Source organism: Sinocyclocheilus rhinocerous, unplaced genomic scaffold (assembly GCF_001515625.1).
Source record: "Sinocyclocheilus rhinocerous isolate Xijiao unplaced genomic scaffold, SAMN03320098_v1.1 scaffold47, whole genome shotgun sequence".
Taxonomy (NCBI): Eukaryota; Metazoa; Chordata; class Actinopteri; order Cypriniformes; family Cyprinidae; genus Sinocyclocheilus; species Sinocyclocheilus rhinocerous.
In genome coordinates this window covers 603,998-631,191 of record NW_015633578.1, presented here as the reverse complement: position 1 = coordinate 631,191, position 27,194 = coordinate 603,998, and the positions used below count along the sequence as shown (strand labels likewise).

Below are 27,194 nucleotides of genomic sequence, written 5' to 3'. Positions count from 1 at the left end.
CTCTGTGTCAGCGGCAGTGCGAACGCAGATTTGAATGATCCGGTAAGACTTTGTCAAAGGTTTAATAGACACGGGAGAATCGTTGTCATTTAGAAATGAGATTGTGTGGTTGTCTGAATCGAGATCGCGATCTTTTAACGATTAATCGTGCAGCTCTATTTCCAACCAAAGTTAACTTGTGCTAAAAATTCGAATATCGTATAAAACAATTGCAAATAAAGCAATGTTTCCATTCCATGTGTTTAAGAGAACAAATTTGTCACTTCTTGAGAAACTGGTACAAAATGTCAATAATAAAAATGAAAGTTTTTTGTTTTTTTTTTGACCATAATCAACTACTTATGAAACAAAAATTTCGAAAATTAAGTTACGGATGAAACAATAACAAACGCTGTTGTGTTAACTTGCATTTGGACATTTCAGAATGACTAAAACAACCTTCTAGATGGTGTGCGATGAGATTTGTGCGCTAGTCAGTCCAGTTATCCAAAACCCACGATCTGTTGAGGCACGGAACGCAAGTTTTAGTTTGCGAATGTATTCGGTAAATGCATTTACATCATAGTTTCTGTGCATGTCTTCTTATTGGATAGAAAATATACAGTTCAAAAGTTTTACACAGATTTTAAGCTCATCTTGGCGTTTCCATCCAGCGTTTTTTTTTTATGCAATATCCCAAAATTCGCCTAAAAATGCTAAGTAGTATCCAATTATTAAGGTCAACTTGGAACTTCCTGACCTGGAAGTGAAGGTCAAGCTCACAAAATTAAAGAGCATTTACCTGTCTAAGAAGTTGACAATGTTGGGATTCTTTAGCTCCTTCATGACGAGAATTTCGTTGATGATTAGCTCTTTCTTGGGCTGCTTCTGCAGGTTGATCTGTTTGATGGCCACCTGAGAGACAGAAACGTGTTGAGATGACGAAACCGTGGAAGAACAAACAACAACGAATCCGTTTCGCTCTCTTGCATTACCTCCTGTCCAGTAGCGACGTCGATGGCGGTGAACACGGTTCCCGAAGCTCTGTGGAAAGACGCAATTATTGATCTCCATCCATGAATGGAAGAACAATATGGTGCGCAAAATTGTGGGACCTACCCTTGTCCGATCTTCTCGTATCGTGTATATTTCTTTTTTGGATCTCCAATACTGACTATGGTTCCTGTTGGATATGAAAGAGAGGACATGTGGTTTGAATCTCACAAAGCAGTGAAATTGCGCAAAGAACTTCTTATGCGGTGACGTACGGAGCTTGTCCATGATCTCCTCATCGGTCATCTTGCCCTTTTTGGGTCTCTGTCGATCGGTGGCCTTCGATGCGACCTCGCTGTCTGGAGACGTCACTGGAGCAGGGATGGGGTCGATGACCGATGGTCGAGTATATACCTGAAATAACCAGGGTTATTATGGTTGACTGAAACCAAAACTATAAAAATGCATTTTCGTTACTTGAAATAAAATACACTTTTTCTTTAACTTCTCCCTTAAGGTACTACTTTGAACCTTTTTCATAGGGGTAAATAAGGTACAAAGTTGACATTTTAAGGGTACCCTTAAAAGGTACAATTTTTGCACATTTTTCTGACAGTGCATGTCTGCAAAGCCTACATATATTACAAAAAAATGCACGTTGAGACATGCCACTGTAAAACAGACTCAATTATAACACAGAGCTAGTAATTTTACTCTTGATTAATTTCTCTATTGTTTAAGAATGATAGCATCTATCCTACTTCCTCCGCATTACCTCACTGCGACTGTACGGGCCAAATATAGGTCAATGACATGTAAATGTGGTCATGTGTGACGAAAAAAATTCTTTTTTTTTTTTTTTTTTTTTTAGCTTAATTTTTTCATTTTTATTTAGTTGTACTAAAGTAACAAAAATGGAAATTGTAAAAAATTTTTTATAAAAACTACATGCACATTTTAAAAGAACAAAAACTACAAAAATTTACAACAACAACAACAACAAAAAATCCCAAGAAAATTACTAAAGATTTGTAAAAAAAAAACAAAAAACAATTTTAAATGAAACCTATAGTATCTCAATACTACCAGTTCAAAATTTTTTTTTTTACACGGATTTTTATTTATATTTTCACCTTGCGATTTTTTATATGCGATACCCCAAAAACTACAAACAGACCTTAAAAAAAATCTCAATACTACCAGCTCAAATTTTTTTGATGCAATATCTCAAAATTCACATAATAATGCTAGTGTTCAACTACATAGACATTAAAAAAAATACTTAAAAATGTAAAAAAAATTTTTTTTTACAAAAATGTATTTGAAAAATCTCTTAAATAAAATGAAAATAATGGTATCGCAATACCAAATTAACACTGTAAATATCCAAATAGTAGTTTTTTTATATACACTATACTTATTTTTAGGTGAACTATTACTTTAACGGCTTCTTACGCTCTTGGTGTGTTCTGGTCGTGGTACAACAACAGGTGGAGGCGTCTCCACATCGTCATCGTCTTCATCGTCATCCACCGTTTTGATCGGAGACGAGGGCTCTGATGTTTTTTTCACAGGCTTTGGTTTCGGGGAAGCAAAGCAGTGTAATTATTATTTAGAAACCAGCTTGAGCTGGTTTAGTAAACATTTTTGTTAACAACAACAACAAAAAAAAACATATATATATATATAAAAAAAACAATACATATAAAAAAGTAAACTTAAGTAAAAATTACTACAATTTTTATCTAAAATAAAAATTATTCAATTTTTATATAGACAAATTAAAAAGAAAACAAAAACTAATAACAATTACAAAAACACAAAACAAAATGATTAAAAACTATTAAAACGATTAAAATTTTTTAAATTAAAATATACAAGAGCTAAAACCTAATTAAAATATTAATAATAACTAAAGCTTGAATAAAAAAAAAAAAATTATAAAACCTATATTGACGTGTTTAAAAAAACTAAAATGAATAAAAATTTAAAACAACAAAACAAAATTAAAACCTTAAAATTAAATTGAAAACAGAAATTCATAAGTTTAAATCTAATTCAAAATATATATAAACTTATTTTATTTCAGCTAGTTGACAAAGCTACATTTCTCATTTTAATTTAGTTTTAGACAGAGAAAAAAAACTTGTTGAAAATAAAAATAACATAACTGGGTAAATAAGTTTAGGTCCCACTTTATATTAAGTGGCCTTAACTACGATGTACCTACATCAAAAAAATAAGTGCAATGTACTTAGTGTTCATATTGTGTTGCAAAACACTTCTGCTGCTATTGAGGTGGGATACGGGTGAGGTTAGGGACAGGTTTGGTGGTATGGGTAGGTTTAAGGGTGGGTCAAGCTGTAAGGGATGGGTCGGGTTAAGGTGTAAGAGATGGGTCAACAGTGTAATTATAAATGTAATTACAGAAATTACAGAAGATGTAATTACATGCAGGCATTTTTTAAATTATAAGTACAATGTAAAAACATGTATGTACACAATAAGTGCATTAAATGATTAATTTAAATGCAAGTACATAGTAGTTAAAGCCACTTAATATAACGTGGGACCCAAGTTTAAATAACCAAAAATGTGACCCTAGAGGATCTTTACTTAATATCCTAATGATTTTTGGCATTAAAGAAAATTCTATAATTTTGACCCATACAATGTATTGTTGGCTATTGCTACAAATATACCCCAGCGACTTAAGACTGCTTTTGTGCTGCAGGGACACATATAACTAAATAAAATGTAAAAAAATGCACAATAAAGTTACTAAAACTTTGAATTGAAATTGGAAAATACAAAAATAAAAACTCATTTTTAAAACAACAACTGTAACAGTACCTCCATAACAGTAAAACAGCACTGATTCACACATACCGATTGCTCACCAGAGGGAAACCCGTCCTTCTCTATACATACAAACAAATGGAGAAAAGCGGTCAGTACGACATGATTCTGGTAACGTCAGCATGAAAGCGCGCGAGTCGTCCAGCAGACCTGAGGAGAAGCTGAGGTACTTCTGCCGGCCGTTTCCCGTGGAGTCGTAGAACTTGAGCACGTCGAGGACGGCCTGCGGGTTCTTCTTCTGCTCTGATTTGGTGATGTTCGAGGTCTGCAGTAACCGCGCCCACTGCTCCGGCATTCCCTGAGAAACAGCACAGAGAAACACAAACTGAGGAGATCCGCTCAGAGCCATTATATTATATTATATTATATAAATGCATTATATACACCATTATACACCATTACATTATACTCCATTGTGCATTATATACACCAATTCTGACATCTGGTAACGGTTGTAAACAATCGCCATTTGGCCGATATTTTAAGTCAATATTACCAGATGTGTGTTTCGTTTCGTCTTATAAAACGGAGAGTTCCGGTCCTTGATTCTGATTGGCTGAGCTGAGTTCGAAGCTGTTGTAAATGACTCTACAAAGTAACATACACCTTTGTTTACGTTTGTGTGTTGCTCGGCAACCACTTTGTTGGAACCACAACTGATTCTGAGGAACTACATTGTTTGGCGGAAGAATACTGTTTTTATTAATATCATTACACTTTATTTGCTCTGTACATTGAATACAAGTAACTCTTAAGTTTACTTTGCAGTTGTTCACAAAATTATCCAGTTTGTAACAGACATTAATTGTGTAAATAATGCAGAACAGTAAGTATATATATATATATATATAATTAGGAAGTAATATAATGAAATAATATTAGAAGTTATTTGAAATGATGACTAGTAAAGTTGATGTACAGTCAGTCTTACCGTGAACTCTCCGGTAACGGCGTCAAACCCCACGTGAATGGTGTGCTCGAAGTCTGACGGCGGCGAGATCTCCGGCCGCTCTTTATCTCGGTCTTTCCTTCGGCCGCCTGTCACACGACACACACAGCACTTCATCATCATAACTCAGCACAACCGAGAGTCACCTCGAGCGTCTGCGCCGACACTGACAGCCGGGTGTGAAGCGAGGCGATGCATCTCGACGTGTGCAGTAACACACCAAACACAGTGCAGTCAAAACCAAACCATCGTGGGCTGCCTCAGAGCACTGCAAACGGGACATTTACAATAACTTCTTTTCAAAACCAACTTTTTGCAACCAAACCTTAATGCATTTAGCTGTAAATTAGGTGCATTTTTTTTATTTTTTTCAGTTCGCATAACTCCTGCAGTGCGACAATTACATTTTCAGAAGTACATATAGAATGATTAAAATTAGATTGAAAAATAATGCATGGAAAATGCAATTTTCCTCTCCACCCCATCCCACCACATGCACCACATGAAAACAGTTGAAAACCTCAAGAACATTGTGCAATTCTGAGTGTGCTGGACAAAGCACCTGTAGAAAAACACACTCTTTTCTCTCTATATGCACCAGATACTTTCTTATAAACACTCCATGTTACAAGAACTTAAGATAACAAATGTTTACTTGTGAATGCACCACAAATCACATTTCACTACTTGCTTCTTAACCTTAAATACCTATTTTGCACAATATCATGCACAGTTATGTAAAGTACTTGTATAGTCTGTCTTAGGTTATGTGTATGTATAGTCAACTATTTATAGTATATGTATAGTTAGATTACCGCTTCAGATAGTTAGCTATGTAGGTCTAAAAATTGTTCTTACGTCTAGTGTTGTATGTTTATATTTAGGTTTATGTAGCACAGTGGTCCTGCGAGACACGACATTTTGTTCCACTGTATGTCCACACATGTAGCGGAATGACAATAAAGCTCAACTTGACTCGACTAATGCTAAAGGACATGCCAAATAGCCACATAACTGTTTATTTAGTACTACAGAATCAATGCAAAACTAATTTCATTGTTTAAAAAAAAAAGCAGTGAAAATCAGGAACAACAATGTGGGAAATGTTTTTAAAAATTAAAATAACGTATTAAAATAATGTAAATAAAACAATCTAAATATAATAAATTATATTTTGCATTAAAAATATTAAAGTGAGTTTTTAGCATCAATATAGCCATTTTATGCTTAATTATCATTATCGAGTGTGTGTGTGTGTGTGTGTGTGAGTGTGAGAGAGAGAGAGAGAGAGAGAGAGTGTGTGTGTGTGTGTGTGTGTGAGTGAGTGAGTGAGTGAGTGAGTGTGTGAGAGAGAGAGAGTGTGTGTGTGAGTAGTAAAAATTAAAAGTAATTTAACTGCAGCAATTATATATATGGTTAAAATACTAAAATGACTAAAAGTGCAATAAAAATTTATAAAAACTAAGACATATTTAACAAAACAAATAGAAATTACTAAAACTTTAAAACTAAAATTAAAATGGAAACAAAGTAAAAAAACATCAAATATTAAAAAAACACAAAGATTAGAAGACATGCATTTAAAAAACTACTTATTAAAACTTTACAGCTAAAATAAAATGAAAAATATAAAAATGTAAATTTAATACAAAATATTAATAAATACTAAGAGAGTAGACATTTAAAAAAAACAAGTAAAAATGACAAAAACTTTAAAGCTAAAACGAAAAAAAAAAAAAATCAAAAATATTAACAAATAATAAGATAGTAAATATATATAAAAAAATATTACAACTTTAAAATTAAAATGGAGAAAACATAAAACAAAAAATTTACATTTAGTCATTTAGCAGACGCTTTTATCCAAAGCGACTTACAAATGATTACAAATTAAATTTTAAATATGAACAAATACTGAGCTAATATAGTAATGATACTAAAATGACACTGCTTTATATCACACAATACTTAACATGCATTTCAAACGACAGATGAGTTTTAATGGTAAATATTTATTTGTTTTTACGAAAAGCTGTACGGAACATCGAGTCCATATTTTTCAGGGATAGTTAAACATGAAAAAATAAAACGCTACTTGATTGTCACACTTTGTGGATTCTACCCACTACTGATGACACGATACAAAGTACAGGTACGTGTGTTCAACAAGGTAGTCTCACGTCAATATGATAGAAGGAATATTTCATGTTTTATATTTGGATCACATATAGAATGATAAAATAACACAAGAGCAGCGTTAACACCGCTTCATCTCGCTTTGGTTGATCCTCTGACAGTTGGTTTGCCTTTCGACGTTTAGAGCCATAAAAACGGCATTGAATCTGAAAGCGTTCTGGCCATAAGTGCCGTAAAAAGTGCCGTAAAAAGACAGCAGATACTGCCGAAACCATGTGCTTAAAACATTCAGAACTGGAGCAAGACGCTTTCTTCGGGATGGAGTTTGAAACGCGGCGGTTTATGCAATCCGCGATAAAAACATAAAAATGGTAACTGCGAATTCTTCCTCTCACAATTCAGACTTTGTTCCTCGCAAAAGGGTTAAAATTTGTGAGATAGAAACTAAAGAATAGCGAGATATAAACAAAAAAGTCTGAATTTTCATATAAACTCGCAATTGTGAGAAAAAACGAAATTGCGAGATATTAACTCAGAATTACGAGACAGAAAGTCGCAATTACGCAATTCGTTTTTTGTGCCACAAAATAAAAAAAAGGTAATTGCAACTTTTTCTCTCAATTCAGATTTTGTTCCTTGCAATTGTGAGTTTATATCTCGCAATTTTGAGAAAAATTTTTATTAGTAGTCTGAATTGACATATAAACTCGCAATTGTGAGAAAAAAAACGAAATTGCGAGATATTAACTCAGAATTACGAAACAGAAAATCGCAATTACACTTTTTATTTATCCTGTGGCAGAAGTAAAAAAAGCACAGTCAGAAGATATAAACTAAATTTTATCTCGCAATTTTTTTTTGTGCCACAGAAAAAAAAAAAAAAAAAAAGGTAATTGTAGCTATTTTATAAACTAATTATATAATCTAAGATATAAACTAAAGAATTGTAAGATATAAACTTGCAATTGCAAGAAAAAAAGTCAGAATTCCAAGATATAAATTAAAGAATATAAACTAGCAATTGCGAAAGAGTCAGAATTGCGAGACAAAAACTCAGAATTATGAGATAAAAAGTCGCAATTATCTTTTTTACTTTTTATACCGTAGCAGAAACAAAAAAGACAATTATGAGATATAAACTCAGAATTGCAAGGTTTGTTTTGTTTTTGCCACAGAATAAAGTAATTGTGGCTTTTTATAAACAAAATATATATTATATAAACTAAAGAATTGCTAGATATAAACGTACAATTCTGAGAAGAAAAGTAAGAATTGTGATATATAAAACTCGCAATTGCGACAAAGAATCTCAAAATTGTGAGATATAAAAAGCCGCAAATACTTTTGTATTTTTTATTCCGTGACAGAAACAAAAAACACAATTACGAGATATAAACTAAAGAATTGAGAGATGTAAAGTCAATTCTGTTTCTGTTCCGAGAAAAACGTCAATTCTGTTTTTTTTTTCTGCAACGGAATAAAGTAATTGCGTTTTTTTTCACACAATTCAGACTTCGTTTCTCGCCATACTGAGAAAAAAGGCATAATTGCGACATTTTGAGAACTGCGAGATCTAAACTTGAAATAGTAAAAAAAAAAAAAAAAGTTTAGAAAGAAAAATGTCAGAATTGCGAGAAAAATCCGAATTGTTAGATTACCTTTTTTAGTTTTTAATTCTGAGGTGGAAACAAGCTTCCACAGTAGCTAATCGCCTCGAGTTCTGCAAAATATTCCGCATGCGATTTTAGGTTATCGTCTGAAATTATATAATTAGAAACAATAAAACGTATCACTTGCACTTCAAAGTTTAGCTTTGCTCAAACAACAAGTTGAGTTTCAAAGCAAATCGATAGTTGCAGAAAAAAGTAGTCGCGTTATCCTTTAAGTGCAAGAGCGGCTGCCGAATTCAGCGTCTTAAAAGTTCGCGAAACATTTCATGAGCAAAGCACAATGACATGATAGTTGCTTGAAGCTTCATAAAAAAATGAAAATACATACTAATCAGTAAGTAAAGAGAAAATATATATCATATATAATATATCCTAGATTGTCTGAAAATGACAATTTGACAACACAGAATGAAACTTAAATGGAAACATTTCAAGTACTTTGAAAAATAAAAACTTTGTTTCCTCGCGACCCTCGTATATTTCATCATGGCCATATTAAGGAGTATATATTATATCCTATTTCACCACCTAGACAAAATACATATATGTGCATACGTATATATATTCATATAGAAATGTAATCTCTCAACGATACAAATGTGCGTCTCATTTTTTCTTCCGATCCTGGGTGCATCGTGGACAGAACCTGGAAGGAGGAAAAGAGACGTTGTTTTTTTGATGTTGGAAACAGAGATATGGTGAACAGACCGACGTACCATTTCCCTTTGGGTTTCGTTGTCAGATCAACGCAGGCGAAGTGAAACCACTCAACGGGACACTGTTAAGAAAGGCATTTTGGTTAAATAAATACTATGAGGAAAGGCTAATCAACGGTTTACGGCGTTCGTTTCTCACATCTGGGTTGTCGCATCCGATCATTTCTCCGTATGACACTTGGTGGCACAGACAGTATGTGGGCTCATTAGGGTCAACAGGCATGTCTAAGACGTCTGACGGATGAACTGGAAGGATGGATTCAGAGAACTCAGGGCTGCGGAAATAAAGAAAACAACGTAAATGTCACTTCAAACCTGCATTTTTGAGTGAACTCTCCTTTAAAGGAACAGTTTACCCAGAAATGAAAAGGCCATCCGAGATTAGGATGAGTTTGTTTCTTCATCAGGTTTGGAGAAATGTAGCATTGCATCAGTGTCTCAGCAATGGATGCTCTGCAGTGAATGGGTGCCGTCAGAATGAGAGTCTGATAAAAACGTCACAATAATCCACACCACTCCTAAAATACATTGAGTCCATAATCCAAAATAACGCTTCCTGCAGTGAAAAAGTGCATCTAATGTTAAAAGACATGCTAGCTGAGAGGAGTTTCGTCAAAGCTGACTAAAAGTGATCGAGGATGGATAATTTCGACGAACTTGATGAACCTGTGATATCTTCTTCAGGGAGCGAAAAAGGAAAATAAAAGCTGAAAGGTTTTCACGGAAGCTTGCAAAAGCAGCGTGTTACAATGATGAGGGAAAAGCTCTGTGTATTGCGTGTAATAATCATATCCATACAGTTTATGATCACAACAACGTTTGTCAGGCATCTACATTATCATCTGAGGAGATTACAAAGTTTAAACGAATGTTTTGTTAAACTCTAAAACATGAAATGTGGAGTTATCTGCTTTTGCTATAAAACAAACTTTTAATATGTAATAAAGCATACTTTCAATGATTTTTAATTTTGTAAATTACCTGTATTTGTTTAAGTTATTATTACTTAATCAAAACAACCCAACTGAAGTTTGATTGATATTACTTGGAATGCGCAATTTTAAAAAAAACGAGATTTCTGAAAAAATTAAATAAAAATGGAGTTATCGGTTTTTGCAAATGAACTCTTCATTTATAATTTACATTTTTTTTATTATTATGATTCACACAGTAAGAAATACTTTTGTCTAATGTCGTTTTGATTTCTTTATTGCATTTTTCTTATTTTTTATCTCTTTGAAATTAAGTTAAACTAAAAATCATATAATACATATAATGCAAATTCTACTCAATTAAATATTTTAGAGCCGAGTATAAAATATAGAAAGTTATATTTACTACAGAAAAAATTCTGATTGTTGATAATTAAACCATTTCTACTCAATATTTTAGACCTGTGTATAAAACACAAAATGTATATTTACTATAATAAATCAGATTTTTGACAATAAAACAGTTTCTACTCAATTAAATATTTTACAAATTAATATAAAATATACACAATTATACCTACTATATAAAAATTCTATGATTTTTGACAATAAAATGATTTCTATTCATTTTAATATTTTAGAGCCAAGTATAAAATAAAGAAAATTATATTTACTAAAAAAAAAAAATTCTGTGATTGTTGACAATAAAACAATTTCTACGCAATTAAATATTTCAGAGCTGAGTATAACATATATAAAATTATATTTACTACAAATAAAAATTCTATGATGTTTGACAATAAAACAGTTTTTTAGAGCCGAGTATAAAATACAGAAACTTAGATTTACTATAATACAATTTGATTTTTGACAATAAAACAATTTCTACGCAATTAAATTTTTCAGAGCCGAGTATAAAATATGGAATATTATATTTACAATAAAAAACAGATACAAAAAAATTCTACTCAATTAATATTTTAGAGCTGAATATAAAATACAAAAAAATTATTTTTACTACAAGTAAGAAAAAAAAAGATTTTTGACAATAAAACAATTTCTACGCAATTACATTTTTCAGAGCAGAGTATAAAATATGGAATATCATATTTACAATAAAAAACCGATACAAAAAATTCTACTCAATTAATATTTTAGAGCTGAATATAAAATACAAAAAATTCTTTTTACTACAAGTAAGAAAAAAAAAAGATTTTTGACAATAAAATAGATTAGAAACATATTCCAATAGAAAAACACAAATTAAAAATTCCTTGATATTTCCAGGTTTGACTAAAGTCACACACTTCTAAAAATAGCTAACCGATTACTGACCATTTCGTACGTCTGCATGGCGAGCTGCACTTTGTCGTCGCTGTATTCTTTGCATTTGCTGAATCCGTTCTGGATCTCCGTGTTTTGATTGGCTGCCAGTGGGGCTTGGCTCATTAGCGTTCTTTCGACGTCCATCGCCGCAGATCGATAGATATAGCAATAAATAAAACATTCATATAAATAATATTAATGATTAAATATTAATATTTTATGTTGTTAATATTTAATAACACTTCAAAAAATGAATATAGACGCAATCATATAATAATATTCAATGTATTCATTTAGGGTAATAAAATTTTAATATTAGTTATATGAATGCATTATCATAACATTTATTAAATGTAATATGGACCTTTTTAATTATCAACTACACAAATACATCATATTTCTACATTTTATTCTATAATATCAATAATCAAATTTGGAATTTAGTAACTGTATGTAATGTTTATTCTATGAATTTAATGATCAAATATAAAATGTATTTATATAACACATCGAAAAAATTACCCTATTCAATATATACACTTATTGGTCCATAAAACATTAATATTATTTAAAAATGTAAAATTTATTCAATAAAATATAGTAATTTTATAGTATAATATTAATATTCATATACGAAAATACACCGTGCGGTCACGTGACTTGTGTTTGTGTGCCACTAAATCTAAGATTCATTAACATATTGGGTTAGACTAATAAGCAGTAATAGCAGTCCAGCTGCTTCAATATTAAATGATTGTTGGGAATATCATTAAAAATCCAAAGGTTTTTGTTGGAATATAAATAATACAGCAGAACAATTTGGACTGAAATAATTTGTGTTTAGCCCTGCAGTAGCTTTAAGTGCTCCCTATTTCAGACATCAATGCAGAATTACTAAAAGATCAAAGATCAAAGTTTTGCTAAATATGGCCAAATATATTTGTCTTCATTATATTACGGATATCTTAAAATATTTACAGATGGGTCAAAAAACTAAAATGGTCATTGTGGCATAGAAATTTATATTCCAGAATTTAACAAAAAATCGGGTTATAGATTAAATAACCATCTTTCTGTTTTTACACTTGAGATGTCTGGGATAATTACAGCCTTAAAGATGGATAGAAGAAAATAAACCAATTAATTCAGTCATATGTACAGACTAAATGGCAGCCTTACACAGTTTAGAAAGCAGTATTTCAGTTAGAGACGATTTAATCATTGAAACTAGACATATATTATTAAATATTAGAAATCTAGGAATAGAAGTTCAGTTTTGTTGGGTTCCAGCACATATTGGTATCAAAGGTAATGAAAAAGTTAAACTCTAAAACATGAAATGTGGAGTTATCTGCTTTTGCTATAAAACAAACTTTTAATATGTAATAAAGCATACTTTCAATGATTTTTAATTTTGTAAATTACCTGTATTTGTTTAAGTTATTATTACTTAATCAAAACAACCCAACTGCAGTTTGATTGATATTACTTGGAATGCGCAATTTTAAAAAAAACGAGATTTCTGAAAAAATTAAATAAAAATGGAGTTATCGGTTTTTGCAAATGAACTCTTCATTTATAATTTACATTTTTTTTATTATTATGATTCACACAGTAAGAAATACTTTTGTCTAATGTCGTTTTGATTTCTTTATTGCATTTTTCTTATTTTTTATCTCTTTGAAATTAAGTTAAACTAAAAATCATATAATACATATAATGCAAATTCTACTCAATTAAATATTTTAGAGCCGAGTATAAAATATAGAAAGTTATATTTACTACAGAAAAAATTCTGATTGTTGATAATTAAACCATTTCTACTCAATATTTTAGACCTGTGTATAAAACACAAAATGTATATTTACTATAATAAATCAGATTTTTGACAATAAAACAGTTTCTACTCAATTAAATATTTTACAAATTAATATAAAATATACACAATTATACCTACTATATAAAAATTCTATGATTTTTGACAATAAAATGATTTCTATTCATTTTAATATTTTAGAGCCAAGTATAAAATAAAGAAAATTATATTTACTAAAAAAAAAAAATTCTGTGATTGTTGACAATAAAACAATTTCTACGCAATTAAATATTTCAGAGCTGAGTATAACATATATAAAATTATATTTACTACAAATAAAAATTCTATGATGTTTGACAATAAAACAGTTTTTTAGAGCCGAGTATAAAATACAGAAACTTAGATTTACTATAATACAATTTGATTTTTGACAATAAAACAATTTCTACGCAATTAAATTTTTCAGAGCCGAGTATAAAATATGGAATATTATATTTACAATAAAAAACAGATACAAAAAAATTCTACTCAATTAATATTTTAGAGCTGAATATAAAATACAAAAAAATTATTTTTACTACAAGTAAGAAAAAAAAAGATTTTTGACAATAAAACAATTTCTACGCAATTACATTTTTCAGAGCAGAGTATAAAATATGGAATATCATATTTACAATAAAAAACCGATACAAAAAATTCTACTCAATTAATATTTTAGAGCTGAATATAAAATACAAAAAATTCTTTTTACTACAAGTAAGAAAAAAAAAAGATTTTTGACAATAAAATAGATTAGAAACATATTCCAATAGAAAAACACAAATTAAAAATTCCTTGATATTTCCAGGTTTGACTAAAGTCACACACTTCTAAAAATAGCTAACCGATTACTGACCATTTCGTACGTCTGCATGGCGAGCTGCACTTTGTCGTCGCTGTATTCTTTGCATTTGCTGAATCCGTTCTGGATCTTTTGCAGGTGCTCCACTCTCTGATCCGGAGCCAGATTCCGGACGTTTTTAATGTATTCTTCTGCAAGCTTATCGATTTCACATTTCTTTTCTGCAAGGAGAGGAAATAAAACAGTCAAATATTCATCAGTGAGCTGTAAATGCAGATCCACCCATGCTGTGTTCTTGGTCACTCGTATTGAATATGTTTCAATGATGGCCAGAAATGCTCCCTAGGTAGACAGCACACTATGATTTGAGACGCACCCTCCGCTCTGTTGTCGAGTTCCCTCATGAGTGTGAAGTTTCTCTGGAGCTCACAGGGCAGGTTTTCAATGCCTAGGGTCATAAAAAAACACATTCATGGTTTAATACACTGTTTACTTGCATGAGGAAAGTTCTGGATTGAGTCTGTTACCGTCCTCTAATTATTTTAGAGCAGAAAACACACAGACACCTGTCTGTTTTTATCATTAATTTCATACACACACATGAAATCTCACTGAAGACATAAAAACAACACGAGTTTGTTGACTTAGCATGTTGTTGTTGTTAGCATGCTGGCTAACTACTTTCTGTCCTGTATTTACAACTTGCTGTGGCTTTACAGTAGAAGTATATATAATGACCTAAACAACAAAACGAAAGAATAAATGAGATCTACGCAGTTTCATGCGGTCGAAATGAAGCTAATCAACCTGTTGGCTAGTAAACTGCAGTGCTAATGCTAATCTGACATTAGCCACCAAAACATCCTCAAACTGGAGCATTCAAAACGCCTTCATCCCGCTTAAAATAACGTTAAATCCAGCGTAAATGAAGTATACTCACTATCGAGATAATGTTCGAGATAAATAGCTGTCGCCATGGTGACGATCTTCACTCGTTCGCAGCTTGTTTTTCTCCGCCAGCCAGCGTGAGCTGGAACAACATTGGCATGTCATGAATAATTAATTAGGAAGCGCTCTGCTAGTGGCTGATAGGTGGCGTTTTTGAATGCCGTGTTTTGATTGGCTGCCAGTGGGGCTTGGCTCATTAGCGTTCTTTCGACGTCCATCGCCGCAGATCGATAGATATAGCAATAAATAACACATTCATATAAATAATATTAATGATTAAATATTAATATTTTATGTTGTTAATATTTAATAACACTTCAAAAAATGAATATAGACGCAATCATATAATAATATTCAATGTATTCATTTAGGGTAATAAAATTGTAATATTAGTTATATGAATGCATTATCATAACATTTATTAAATGTAATATAGCCCTTTTTAATTCTCAACTACACAAATACATCTTATTTATACATTTTATTCTATAATATCAATAATCAAATTTGGAATTTAGTAACTGTATGTAATGTTTATTCTATGAATTAAATGATCAAATATAAAATGTATTTATATAACACATCGATAAAATTACCCTATTCAATATATACATTTATTGGTCCATAAAACATAAATATTATTTAAAAATGTAAAATTTATTCAATAAAATAGAGTCATTTTATAGTATAATATTAATATTCATATACAAAAATACACATAATAGGTGAGACTCCGTGCGGTCACGTGACTTGTGTTTGTGTGCCACTAAATCTAAGATTCATTAACATATTGGGTTAGACTAATAAGCAGTAATAGCAGTCCAGCTGCATCAATATTAAATGATTGTTGGGAATATCATTAAAAAATCCAAAGGTTTTTGTTGGAATATAAATAATACAGCAAAACAATTTGGACTGAAATAATTTGTGTTTAGCCCTGCAGTAGCTTTAATTAATATTTTATGTTGTTAATATTTAATAACACTTCAAAAAATGAATATAGACGCAATCATATAATAATATTCAATGTATTCATTTAGGGTAATAAAATTTTAATATTAGTTATATGAATGCATTATCATAACATTTATTAAATGTAATATGGACCTTTTTAATTATCAACTACACAAATACATCATATTTCTACATTTTATTCTATAATATCAATAATCAAATTTGGAATTTAGTAACTGTATGTAATGTTTATTCTATGAATTTAATGATCAAATATAAAATGTATTTATATAACACATCGAAAAAATTACCCTATTCAATATATACATTTATTGGTCCATAAAACATTAATATTATTTAAAAATGTAAAATTTATTCAATAAAATATAGTAATTTTATAGTATAATATTAATATTCATATACGAAAATACACCGTGCGGTCACGTGACTTGTGTTTGTGTGCCACTAAATCTAAGATTCATTAACATATTCAGGGTTAGACTAATAAGCAGTAATAGCAGTCCAGCTGCTTCAATATTAAATGATTGTTGGGAATATCATTAAAAATCCAAAGGTTTTTGTTGGAATATAAATAATACAGCAGATGTCCAATACAGTTTTTCACCGTATATAGTAGGGGAATTTACCGTTAACCATTTAACAGGTTTTTACTGTAGCATTTTTACAGTCTTTTACCGTTAAATTCACGGTCATTTTTTACAGTGTATACAGACTCAATGGCAGCCTTACAAAGTTTAGAAAGCAGTATTTCAGTTCGAGACAATTTAATCATTGAGACTAGACATATACTATTAAATATTAGAAATCTATAGGAACAGAAGTTCAGTTTTGTTGGGTTCCAGCATATATTGGTATCAAAGGTAATGAAAAAGCCAATAAGATAGCAAAAGAAGCATTGGAAAAAGAGCAAGTAGAAATTAATAATGGGAAAAGGAGAGATTAAAGCCAAGATTAAATATGAAATAATGCAAATATGGCAAGTCTAAAGCTAAACATCATCATATAAACCAAGCAAAAGTAGGAGGAAAAAGGATAAATATGGCAAACATGGCGAGAAGAAGTAGTATACTGAAGGCTGAGATTAGGTCATACTGGATTGAATGATAAATTGCAGACAATAGGGAAGAGTAATGGATTATGTACAAGATGTCAAACCAAGGAAGATGTAGAACATGTCTTGTTTAGATGCAATAAATACCATGAATACAGGCAGGAGATGGAAGAAGAAAATAAAATTGAAGATATTCTTGGAGAACAAGGGATGGAAATAAAGTATCTGCCAAGTCCCGTTACACACTCCTGTACAGTAGGTGGCGATATGCAATAATTACAAGTTGCAAAAGCCAAGAAAAAAGAAGAATTGTTTAAGTATTTTAAAAAAAAGGCGAGATTAATGGAAAGAGTTTGAAGTTTGGAATTTGGTATTTATTTACGTAAAAACATTTTGGTTTATTTTATTTATTTTTTTATAATATCTATAATAGTTGAATAATTCATAATTCTCCGTTACTGTCCACCACTGGAATTCAGACATACTACTCGCCTCCCATACTGTTTTTCGCCTACTATATAGTAGGGAGGTATGCGATTTTGGACGCAGCGTGGGTCAGTTTTTCCCGCCTACGTGACTCACGCGTGACCTTTCCAACGTGATTCCGTCATGCGTGAAGTCCAGCTAGTGCAAGACCAGCATCTGTGGCTAAAAAGTATATAAATGTTTAATATAAATGTTTATTTTTTAGTAAATGAGCGATGGTTTCTCTAGATAAGACAGTTGCAAAAGCCAAGAAAAAAGAAGAATTGTTTAAGTATTTAAAAAAAAAGGCGAGATTAATGGAAAGAGTTTGAAGTTTGGAATTTGGTATTTATTTACGTAAAAACATTTTGGTTTATTTTATTTATTTTTTTATAATATCTATAATAGTTGAATAATTCATAATTCTCCGTTACTGTCCACCACTGGAATTCAGACATACTACTCGCCTCCCATACTGTTTTTCGCCTACTATATAGTAGGGAGGTATGCGATTTTGGACGCAGCGTGGGTCAGTTTTTCCCGCCTACGTGACTCACGCGTGACCTTTCCAACGTGATTCCATCATGCGTGAAGTCCAGCTAGTGCAAGACCAGCATCTGTGGCTAAAAAGTATGAGCGATGGTTTCTCTAGATAAGACTCTTATTCCTCGGCTGGGATCGTGTCGAGCTCTTTGAAGCTGCACTTTGGTCCTTCAACCCAATGATCTCCATTGAAGTCCATTATATGGAGAACAATCCTGGAATGTTTTCCTCAAAAACCTTCATTTCTTTGCGACTGAAGACAGAAAGACGTGAACATCTCGGATGATATAGAGGAGAGTAAATCATCAGGGTTTTTTTATTCTGGAAGTGAACGCTATGTGTTTGTTTGAAGATCATACTTCCTCCAGATTATATCATATCAATATATCAGCTAAAGTATGACCGATTCCTACATCAGTCCACAGAGACGTCATGTGGAGATTCAGAAGCCTACAAGTCGTGTGTTATGAAAAAATATATTATTAATTCAGTATAATATGGACCTTTTATTCTACCGTATTAATAATCAAATACACAAACATCCTATTTATTTTATTATATGATATTATTGATCAAATCTATAGCTGCAAAACATCTTATTTAATATACTAATTCGGTGAAAAACTAAATATTAATATTAGTAATTAAAAAATATTATTAGAGAAATATTGAAATACATTATTATTGAAGAAATATTAATATATCCTTGTATTCTATAACATGAATCATTAAATACATAAATATCATAATTACATAATATTTTATTCTATAATGTTAATGATCAAATATATAATTTATAAAAATAAATGTAATTAAATATAATTAATTGTAATTTATTAATAATTAATTTTAAAAATAAATTAATTTTAATTTAATAATAAATATAAAGTCCTCATTTGTAAGTCGCTTTGGATAAAAGCATCTGCTAAATGACTAAATGTATAATATAAATATTATTTATTTATTTAGAACATGTTAATACTTTATAGCAGCAAAAATGAATTTAATGGTAAATAAAAATTTTTAGTCATTTGAATGCATAAATAATAATAAATACTAACATAATATTTCTTCAATATAAAATGGTCTTTTTATTTTACATAATTATTAATCAAGTGCACAAATATGTATCCCTGTGTTATTATAGGGATATATAGTATTATATATATAGTACTAATAATCAAATATATAATTTATTTAAATGACGTTAATAATAATTCAATATAGCAGCAAATATATTTTTAATATATTGATTTAATGGTAAATAAAACGATATTAGCAATTTGAAGACATTATTAAAATGAATTAAATTAAATATTTATTCAATATAATATGTTCATTTTATTTTATATGATTAATAATCAAATACCCAAATATATCCTAATTATAATGTTTTAGTCTATAATATTAATGATCAATTATATAATTATTTAGAATACATCAATTTAATATACGTAGCAGCAAAAATATCATAGTTGATTTATTATTTTAATGCTAAATAAATATTAATATTAGTAAATATTATTTACATGGTATTCATTCAATATAATATGGTTCTTTTATTTTATATTATTAATAATCAAATACACAAATATATCTATAATATTAATCATCAAATTAATTTATTTAGAACATGCCAATAATTGGAGATGCATCATATTTATGCGTGATTTTAAAAAATGGCTTTGATTGGATTTCAAAAAACATTTGACACGAAAGCAGTTTATATATATGGGAATATGCATAATTTTCTTAGTTTTTATTTCATATAGGGAGAATATAGGGGAGAGTATTCTGTACTTGTAGGTGGAGAAAATAAGAGAATTCCTCGTAGAAAATCACAAAGTGCAGGTAAGAACTAGGATTCATCTAAATATTTATATTAGAAAAACTCCTTTTGGTAAACTCCGATGGTAACACCGTGATGCTTTTAATGTAATTTGTGCTGAATTAGCACGGGCGGATAATTGTGGTTATCTTTATACCTTTTTAATAATGATCAACCGGTATTCAAACTAGCTTTTCTGAAGTAATAACTTAGTTTCATGTCTGTGATGATATGAGGTTGTACAGGAGGGGGCAGTAGACGGCCACCATGTGTCTGGTCTAGTCTTTATTATGCAAGACTGATGCATATCTGTATACTGTAAATAGGTTTATGTCATGGGAATTAGACAGTGAAGTCAGTAATTAGCATGACTGTTAATAAATGTATTTGAAGTATACGAACAGCTCATACGACCCATACGCAAGTCATTAATTTTCCTCACCGTTCTTTATTTTTAATGTGGTTCTTGCATGCCTGGTAAAGCAAATGTTGATTTAGATGCATGTTATGTTGTAAGCATTGCTTTGCTGAGTGAAACTTTCAACTGTAGAAAGTAGAAACGCATACAAAAATAAAAAACCAGACCAGGAGAGGTCAACTAAAGTTGTGTTTTTCCAGATTTTCCACGAGCCGTCTGCCCATTAAAGACAGTTTGTGGATTCTGTCTCTTTGTGTTAAAGCCCCACTAGGGTTTTGTTGTGTTGTTTTGAGCGCCTCACTGGAAGCACACACATTTTTGTATAACGTGAACTCTGTGGATAATTAGAGTCAGGAGGGGAATCACGCTGTCATTTTTTCCCTCCGGCTTTTAAGGAACACGGCGTTCCAGCGGCAGATGGAAATTACACATGACAAATCCAGAAAAAGCAGATGGGGAAAAAAAAGCATAGGTGCTCGACGTAGAGAAATCAAGCAAATGTTCGAGTCTGTGGTTTCATCAGCCCTTTGAAAAGAATAGGAGACATACAGGAAGGAGGCACAATTGAAACAATCAGGTGCACGGCCTGTCATTAACCTAGAAGTAATAGACACTTCAGCTCACGGAAAGCAGCCTCTTTTGATTGTTCGAAACTGGTAGGTGGAGAGCAGCATCTCGGTAACCAAGGAAGTTATAAAAACTCGGCATAATCGTGCTGTAAATGGTGGCAGAGTCAAGAGATTGTGGTGTGTAGTTAAACTGCAGTTACTGCGCATTGAGAAAAATGGCTTGGATTGGATTTCAAAAAACATTTACTCATTTAGCTGACGCTTTTATCGAAAATGGGAATATCCCAAGCAGTTTTTCACATATCACAAAAGAAGATATTTTGAAAATTGCAGCAACGTTTATTTCATCCAGACAATGAAAGTCAATGGGGTCCAAAGTCGTTTGGTTACTAACGTTCCACAAAACATCTAGCTGGTGCTTTTAGCAAAGTTAGCTTCCAAATGGGAATATCCTAAGCAATTTATCATATATCACAAAAGGAGATATTTTGAAAATTGCAGCAACGTTTATTCCATCCATACAATGAAAGTCAATGGGGTCCAAAGTCGTTTGTTTCCCAACGTTCCACAAAACATAGCTTGCGCTTTTATCAAAATCAGTTTCCAAATGGGAATATCCCAAGCAATTTATCATATATCATAAAAAAAGATATTTTGAAAAATGCAGCAGTATATTCCATCCATACAATGAAAGTCAATGGGGTCCAAAGTCATTCAGTTTCCAACATTCTTCAAAACAGCTTCTTTTGTGTTCCGCAGAAGAAAGTCATACTGGTTTGGAAAGACTTGACAAACTAATTTTGAAGGTTAAACTGTGGTTGTGGGTAATACTTGTGCCAACATGAGGTTACTTTTACATTTATAAATGCATTTGGCAGATGCTTTTATCAAATGCATTCAAGGTACACATTTGATCAGTTCTTGCTTTCCTTGGGAATTTAAGCATACAACCTTGTTATTGTTAGCGTCATACTCTACTGTTTGAGCTACAGGAAGGTTCACTTCAGTGTGCTAAAGTCATGATAAAAATAACCCTGATACACTGTTGACAGGACCTCCGCACCTGACAGGATAATATCCAGTACCCTCAAGTCCAATCTCTGAATGGCAAGTTTTTGTGTTCGCACTTTTTCCCTGCATATTGAAATTAATGTGAATCGTCACACGATGCAAAACGCTGGGATGCTTTTCACTTGAGTAGCCCAGTTCGGGTGTAATTTCTCCTCATTGTCTGCCTCAAATCTCTCTTGCCTTTGAATATAATGTTTGCCAAAATTATTGCACGCAGGATACTGGATCCATGCCTTTGATCTAGCCATCTCGATAAAGTCGAATTGTTTGGATAAAATGAACACAGCAGCCTGCCGCGGCGAAGGTAGATGCTCGGTCTCCTTCGCTGTCACAGACCTCGGCATTGGGGAGATCTAAATGTAATCGATGAAAAAACTCGCACTACCTTGACAGAACCTGTTAATCTTTTTCACCGGGGCTCTAAAAGTTCCCATGAGGTCAGAGCAAGTCCTAGAATTGACCCTGATGGGTTTTGACACTCAGCTTGTTTTCTCGGCTCTTCTTAGAAGGTGGAGAAAACCTTCTTTTGAAACCTTTTTAAAGGAGGGAATTTACTTTGTTAGCTTGTGTCGATAACACACTTTTTTTCTTAGTAGAGTTAGTCTGAGTTTGGACTTGTTGCATAAAGGTGCTGTAATGTGCATAAAATGTCCCTATTACCCAAAGTATGAGAAATCACACTCCATGACGGTGCCTTTTTTATTTTTGGCTCAGTCAAAAAATGTGTATAGATAGTGGGTGCCTGTCAATAATTTTTGCATGTTCAGGATTGGCTGATTTGGTTGGGTAGGGAGAAATGTGGAGAGTTTTTTCCTTCCCATTAGCATTTTACAGTATATCTGTTACATAATTTCTTGTTGTTTGTCAGTGCACATCCCCCATCATATAGGAACTTCTCGTTAGTTTCCCGCAATTGCAGCGTTTAAGTCTTTGATTTGTAGTTCTGTCTGCCAGAAACATGCTACAACAGAAACTAATTACACATTGGTGATATGTAGATGCAAAAATTCTTGCAATCTACAAATAATGTCAATTGGTTATCAATTTTAAGTGGTACCTGTTGCTTGTTGTGCCATACTAGTACGAGTAATATGCTATTTACTCTAGGCTTATCACTGGTTAACAGTCAGACGATAGTTCACTTCCAAACACTGCAGTACGAATCCTTAAAAGCTATTGTTTTTGAAGGACAGCTCTCCCACGCCTTTCGCTGATTGTGATAATTGCGACTAAAATTATGTATGTCAATATGCAAATGCGTTTCCATGAATGGTGCGCTCAAGAGGGAAATGGAGCTCCAACTGAATGGAGGGGACAAAATGGAAATGGGCGCGTGACTAGCGGTCCTGTTCATTAGCCAAGTCTCATTAATTATTTTAAGTCTCGCCTTGCCACGAGCTCTTCGTAAGGCGCCACACTCCATAAACTCACATGTGGATAAGATGCAGAAAGAAGGACACTCAATTACAGGCGAACTTATCAGTCTTGCTGCATTAGACCCCTTTAATAGAAACAAAATTACATGTTTGTAGACGTAACAAAGCTTGAGTGATAAGTCTTCAGAGCAGCGTTTGAGAAGAAGAGCAGCTTTACTGTCAACGGTTCAAGGTGACTAAATTAAACGACTGTAATCAGGATGTAATCACAGCGCTAGTGGGCCTAAACAGACCTTCTGATTTGACCTTCACCCATTAGTAACCATTCTGCACACTGAGTCTTGACATCCTATCAGGACACCTGGATGCAAGACACATCCCTGCTGACAAAATCAATCTTGAGGTGTAATGCAGACGGTGATCCACTGCATGAGCACCTACTAGAAACCATCAGGGCAGAAACTGTGTGACCTCAGGCAGTTTAATCGCTGGATGAATGCAGTATATGCTGGTCTAAAGCCATTTGTCTGTGCAATTTCGTTGTTGTTGTTGGTTAAAGGATAAGTTTGCCAATTTTAAACCAGCTTTGTATTATTACAATGTCTGTAGTAAATGAAAATGAACAGTGTGTACTCTTTCTCCTGCACCCAGATATCCACATTTATTTGTCAGCAAAAGGATGCAAAATGCATCATTTTATGTTTTTGAAGGCATCTGTATTCTCGCCCATAGACAGTTGGATCGACTTCATAAGGAGAAACAGGATATAATGTTCCCAAATAATGAGTTTTTTTTGTTATTCACATGTATCATTATTTTCTGCGCTCCTTTTGGTTCTTCATTAGGCCGTTGTAGGAGTCGTTATGCTGCAGGGCCATGCCACCATCAGTACTTCGTTGGAGGCTAAGACTCTTTGAAAAGTGATCAAAGACTTCACATTTTGGCCTGTGGTTTCCAAAATTTGTCCCAGGTGGCAAAATGGTAGCCCAGATTGTAGTATGCACTAGGCTTAAGTTGGGTTAGCTCATCTTGCAGAGTAACCAGTGCCCAGAATCCCTCTAAAACCATAGATGACTAACTAGACACCAGCTAACCACCTTTAATAGTTTTTTTGGCAGGGATTTTATGCAGGATATCAAGTCCCATGAATTCAAGTTCTGATGTAACTAGTGTGTGCGGATATTTAATAAGATTTGGCAAAGAACCTGCATTCAGCATGCCAAGCAAATTGGAAGCAATTGACGACAGCGTCCTTGTGTTGTTTACTACACCGTTCGCTTAACTCTCAATCTCGAGATCACGACTTCGACAGGTTGCCCGTGTCCTTCAGAGAATCTGTCTTTTGAATGATTCATTAGTGTTTTGAAAACACAAACGGCAAAGCTAAATCAAGCCCTTGATTACCTGTTTTGAACATCTGTTTCGTTCGAACTTGATTTCCTTTGTTTTCAAATGAATGTCTTGGCTTTGACGACTCCGTGTGTGATTCCGAAACCCCATTGTTTCGCTGTGATGTGCTCAGTATGCGTGCAGTTGTTTCTTTTTTGTGGTGCGAATATTACATTAGCGATGCTAATTTGTTCCCCCCACACGTTTTGGTAAACAAACAGGCCTAAATACACTCGGCTCCCAATACACGGCTCTCGTGCTTGACGGTGACGTCACTTCGGACGAAGTAACTTAATCTAATATCAAACTTCAGAGGGAAGGTAATTAGCGTCTTCCCTCATCAACTAAATGATTACAGGCCTAATACTCGACGTTGTCATGAAAAGTGCCGCCTCTCTTCGCACTCGGCAAACATCAGCTCTGTTTGTACAGTAATTATGCAGATGAGATGCTAGTTACAGCAGGTTGTGCGGTGAAGGCCCCTCAGAGAGATCAAAAGGTTGTGTTTTTTTTATATTTCCGTGGTGCATGAATATTCACGTCTGACACTAAGAGGTGGGGGCGTTTGAGGAGAAATGGAAAGCAGTCAAAGGTCGTTAAAGCTTTGGAACCAGTTTAATTTTTTGACGAGCTATAATTAAATTCCCAAAGTGATTTGCCTTAGATTTACTGAACTAAACGGGGAAGAAAAGCCAAGCGCACCTCAGCGGTTTCAGATGTATTTTCTATGTGAGTTCCCTCACGTGTTTGTTTAAAGATGGTAAATTTTGTGGGTTGTAATATGTGCTTAACCGTACTGACCAGGGTATGTCAATTTATCAACACAAGTACACAAGCTTTGATTGTTATGTGCTTAATTTGGCTAAATTCCACCCCAGTTCTTCCTAATGTTTCTTGTTGGAAAACAGTCATGGAAAACCTGGAAATATTAGGGAATTTAAAATGTGTGATTTCCAGACATGGAATGGCCATTGAAATCCTTAAAGTCACTGAAATTTCAAGGTACTTGGGAATCCAGAAAACTGACGCATTCAGATTTCAGGATGTTTTTGACATTTGTACGTTGACATTTAATCGCAAACCACTTGAGCTTTCAGAAACTGGTCTCCTTCCCATATTTCGGTATATAGCAAAATATTTTAAAGAGGTTTATTTGGTTTGATGTAGAACGCCAGCTTTATGATCAAGCAGAAATCTCTGCCAACCGTCACATAATGCAATTAATATTCATTATCCGAGCCACATCTGGCACAGAGTTTTTGCGCTGAACAAACTTCCTGAGGACACAAGACGTGAACAACAGATGAGAAGAAACTAAGGTTTTTTTTTTAATTCACAGAGCTTTAGGTCTAATCATTGAACTTAGTGTTTAGGCATTCAAATAGTGTCTCATGTGAATGTCAACTAGGTATTTAAAACCATGTCGTGCTTCTGAAGAGAGGCTGATGAGATTCATAATGTCTTCCTCCCACTTTTCCCATTGTTCCGACGCCCCTGATGCCAAGACCTAGTACCTGACAGGGCTTACAAATGAAATCATCCCTGGCGATATCTGAAAAGGGACTTTAATAGGTTTTGAGCCTCTATGACCATGGAAAAATGGGGACGTCAAGGAGATTCCTTGGTCGAATGTGTGGGAAAGCTGTTTTTGTCTCTGAATCCTAATGCTGTACTTCAGAACAGATGGAACGGCTGATTGCGACTTCGTTTAGTTCTCATTAAGTTTCTCGTTTCAAGATTCCAGAGGACACGTGGAAAATGACTGCCAGTGATTTGAGTCTGAATGTGTCGTCTTCAGCGATCTGTGGTTTTACTGGCATGTAAAACTGTTCTTTCGTACGCTCTTAAAAATAGCTCCCAGAAAGTGGTATTTGCAGTGATGCCATAGAAGAACCATTTTGGGTTCCCACAGTATCTTTCAGTGATCAGTTCTTAAAAGAACCATTTTTCTTAGTTTGAAGAACGTATCAATAATCTAAAGAACCTTTTTCCACTATAAAGTAACTTCAGTCCAATGGAAAGATTCCATGGATGTTAAAGGTTCTCCATTGAACCACAGATGCCAATAAAGAGCCTTTGTTTTTGAGTGTGAATTGTTGCATTCAATTTAAGTTCAACGTACACAAACATTCGGCTTGTGTTTCATGAATGAGGCTCTTTGGGATGTTGCCATGCTTTATATATACTAGTTGCTTTGAAATCTTGATGGAAGTGCCCTTTGATCCTTCAAATTATGTTATGGGGTGATGCAGTGCGAGTATGTATGGTTTCAAAAGAGATGTTAGGGACTGTTTGCGTTCAAGTACATTTGATGATTAAGGAAACTTGTGAGAGGATGTCACTG

The 27,194-nt window shown here is 32.9% G+C and overlaps 2 protein-coding genes across 2 annotated transcripts in view; both read right to left on the bottom strand.

The window, feature by feature from the left end:
• The window catches only part of LOC107744645 (serine/threonine-protein kinase PAK 2-like), a 10,376-nt gene extending 5,367 nt beyond the window's left edge, over positions 1-5,009 (bottom strand). Inside the window, exons 1-8 of the mRNA XM_016558451.1 lie at positions 4,763-5,009; positions 3,982-4,129; positions 3,862-3,893; positions 2,428-2,547; positions 1,248-1,386; positions 1,099-1,162; positions 975-1,023; positions 782-894 (exon numbers count right to left, since the gene is read on the bottom strand). Coding sequence (XP_016413937.1) covers positions 782-894; positions 975-1,023; positions 1,099-1,162; positions 1,248-1,386; positions 2,428-2,547; positions 3,862-3,893; positions 3,982-4,129; positions 4,763-4,903 — 806 coding nt within the window. The 5' untranslated portion in view covers positions 4,904-5,009. The remainder of the gene's footprint in view (positions 1-781; positions 895-974; positions 1,024-1,098; positions 1,163-1,247; positions 1,387-2,427; positions 2,548-3,861; positions 3,894-3,981; positions 4,130-4,762) is intronic.
• A 3,543-nt stretch (positions 5,010-8,552) lies between these two features.
• Positions 8,553-15,272, bottom strand: LOC107744655 (inhibitor of growth protein 5-like). Its single transcript, XM_016558461.1, has 6 exons — positions 15,158-15,272; positions 14,594-14,665; positions 14,272-14,438; positions 9,442-9,594; positions 9,303-9,364; positions 8,553-9,232 (listed from the first exon to the last, which is right to left on the bottom strand). The coding sequence occupies exons 1-6, from the start codon at positions 15,192-15,194 to the stop codon at positions 9,193-9,195; spliced, it is 531 nt and encodes a 176-aa protein (XP_016413947.1). The 5' UTR covers positions 15,195-15,272; the 3' UTR covers positions 8,553-9,192.
• Positions 15,273-27,194: the final 11,922 nt, after the last annotated feature.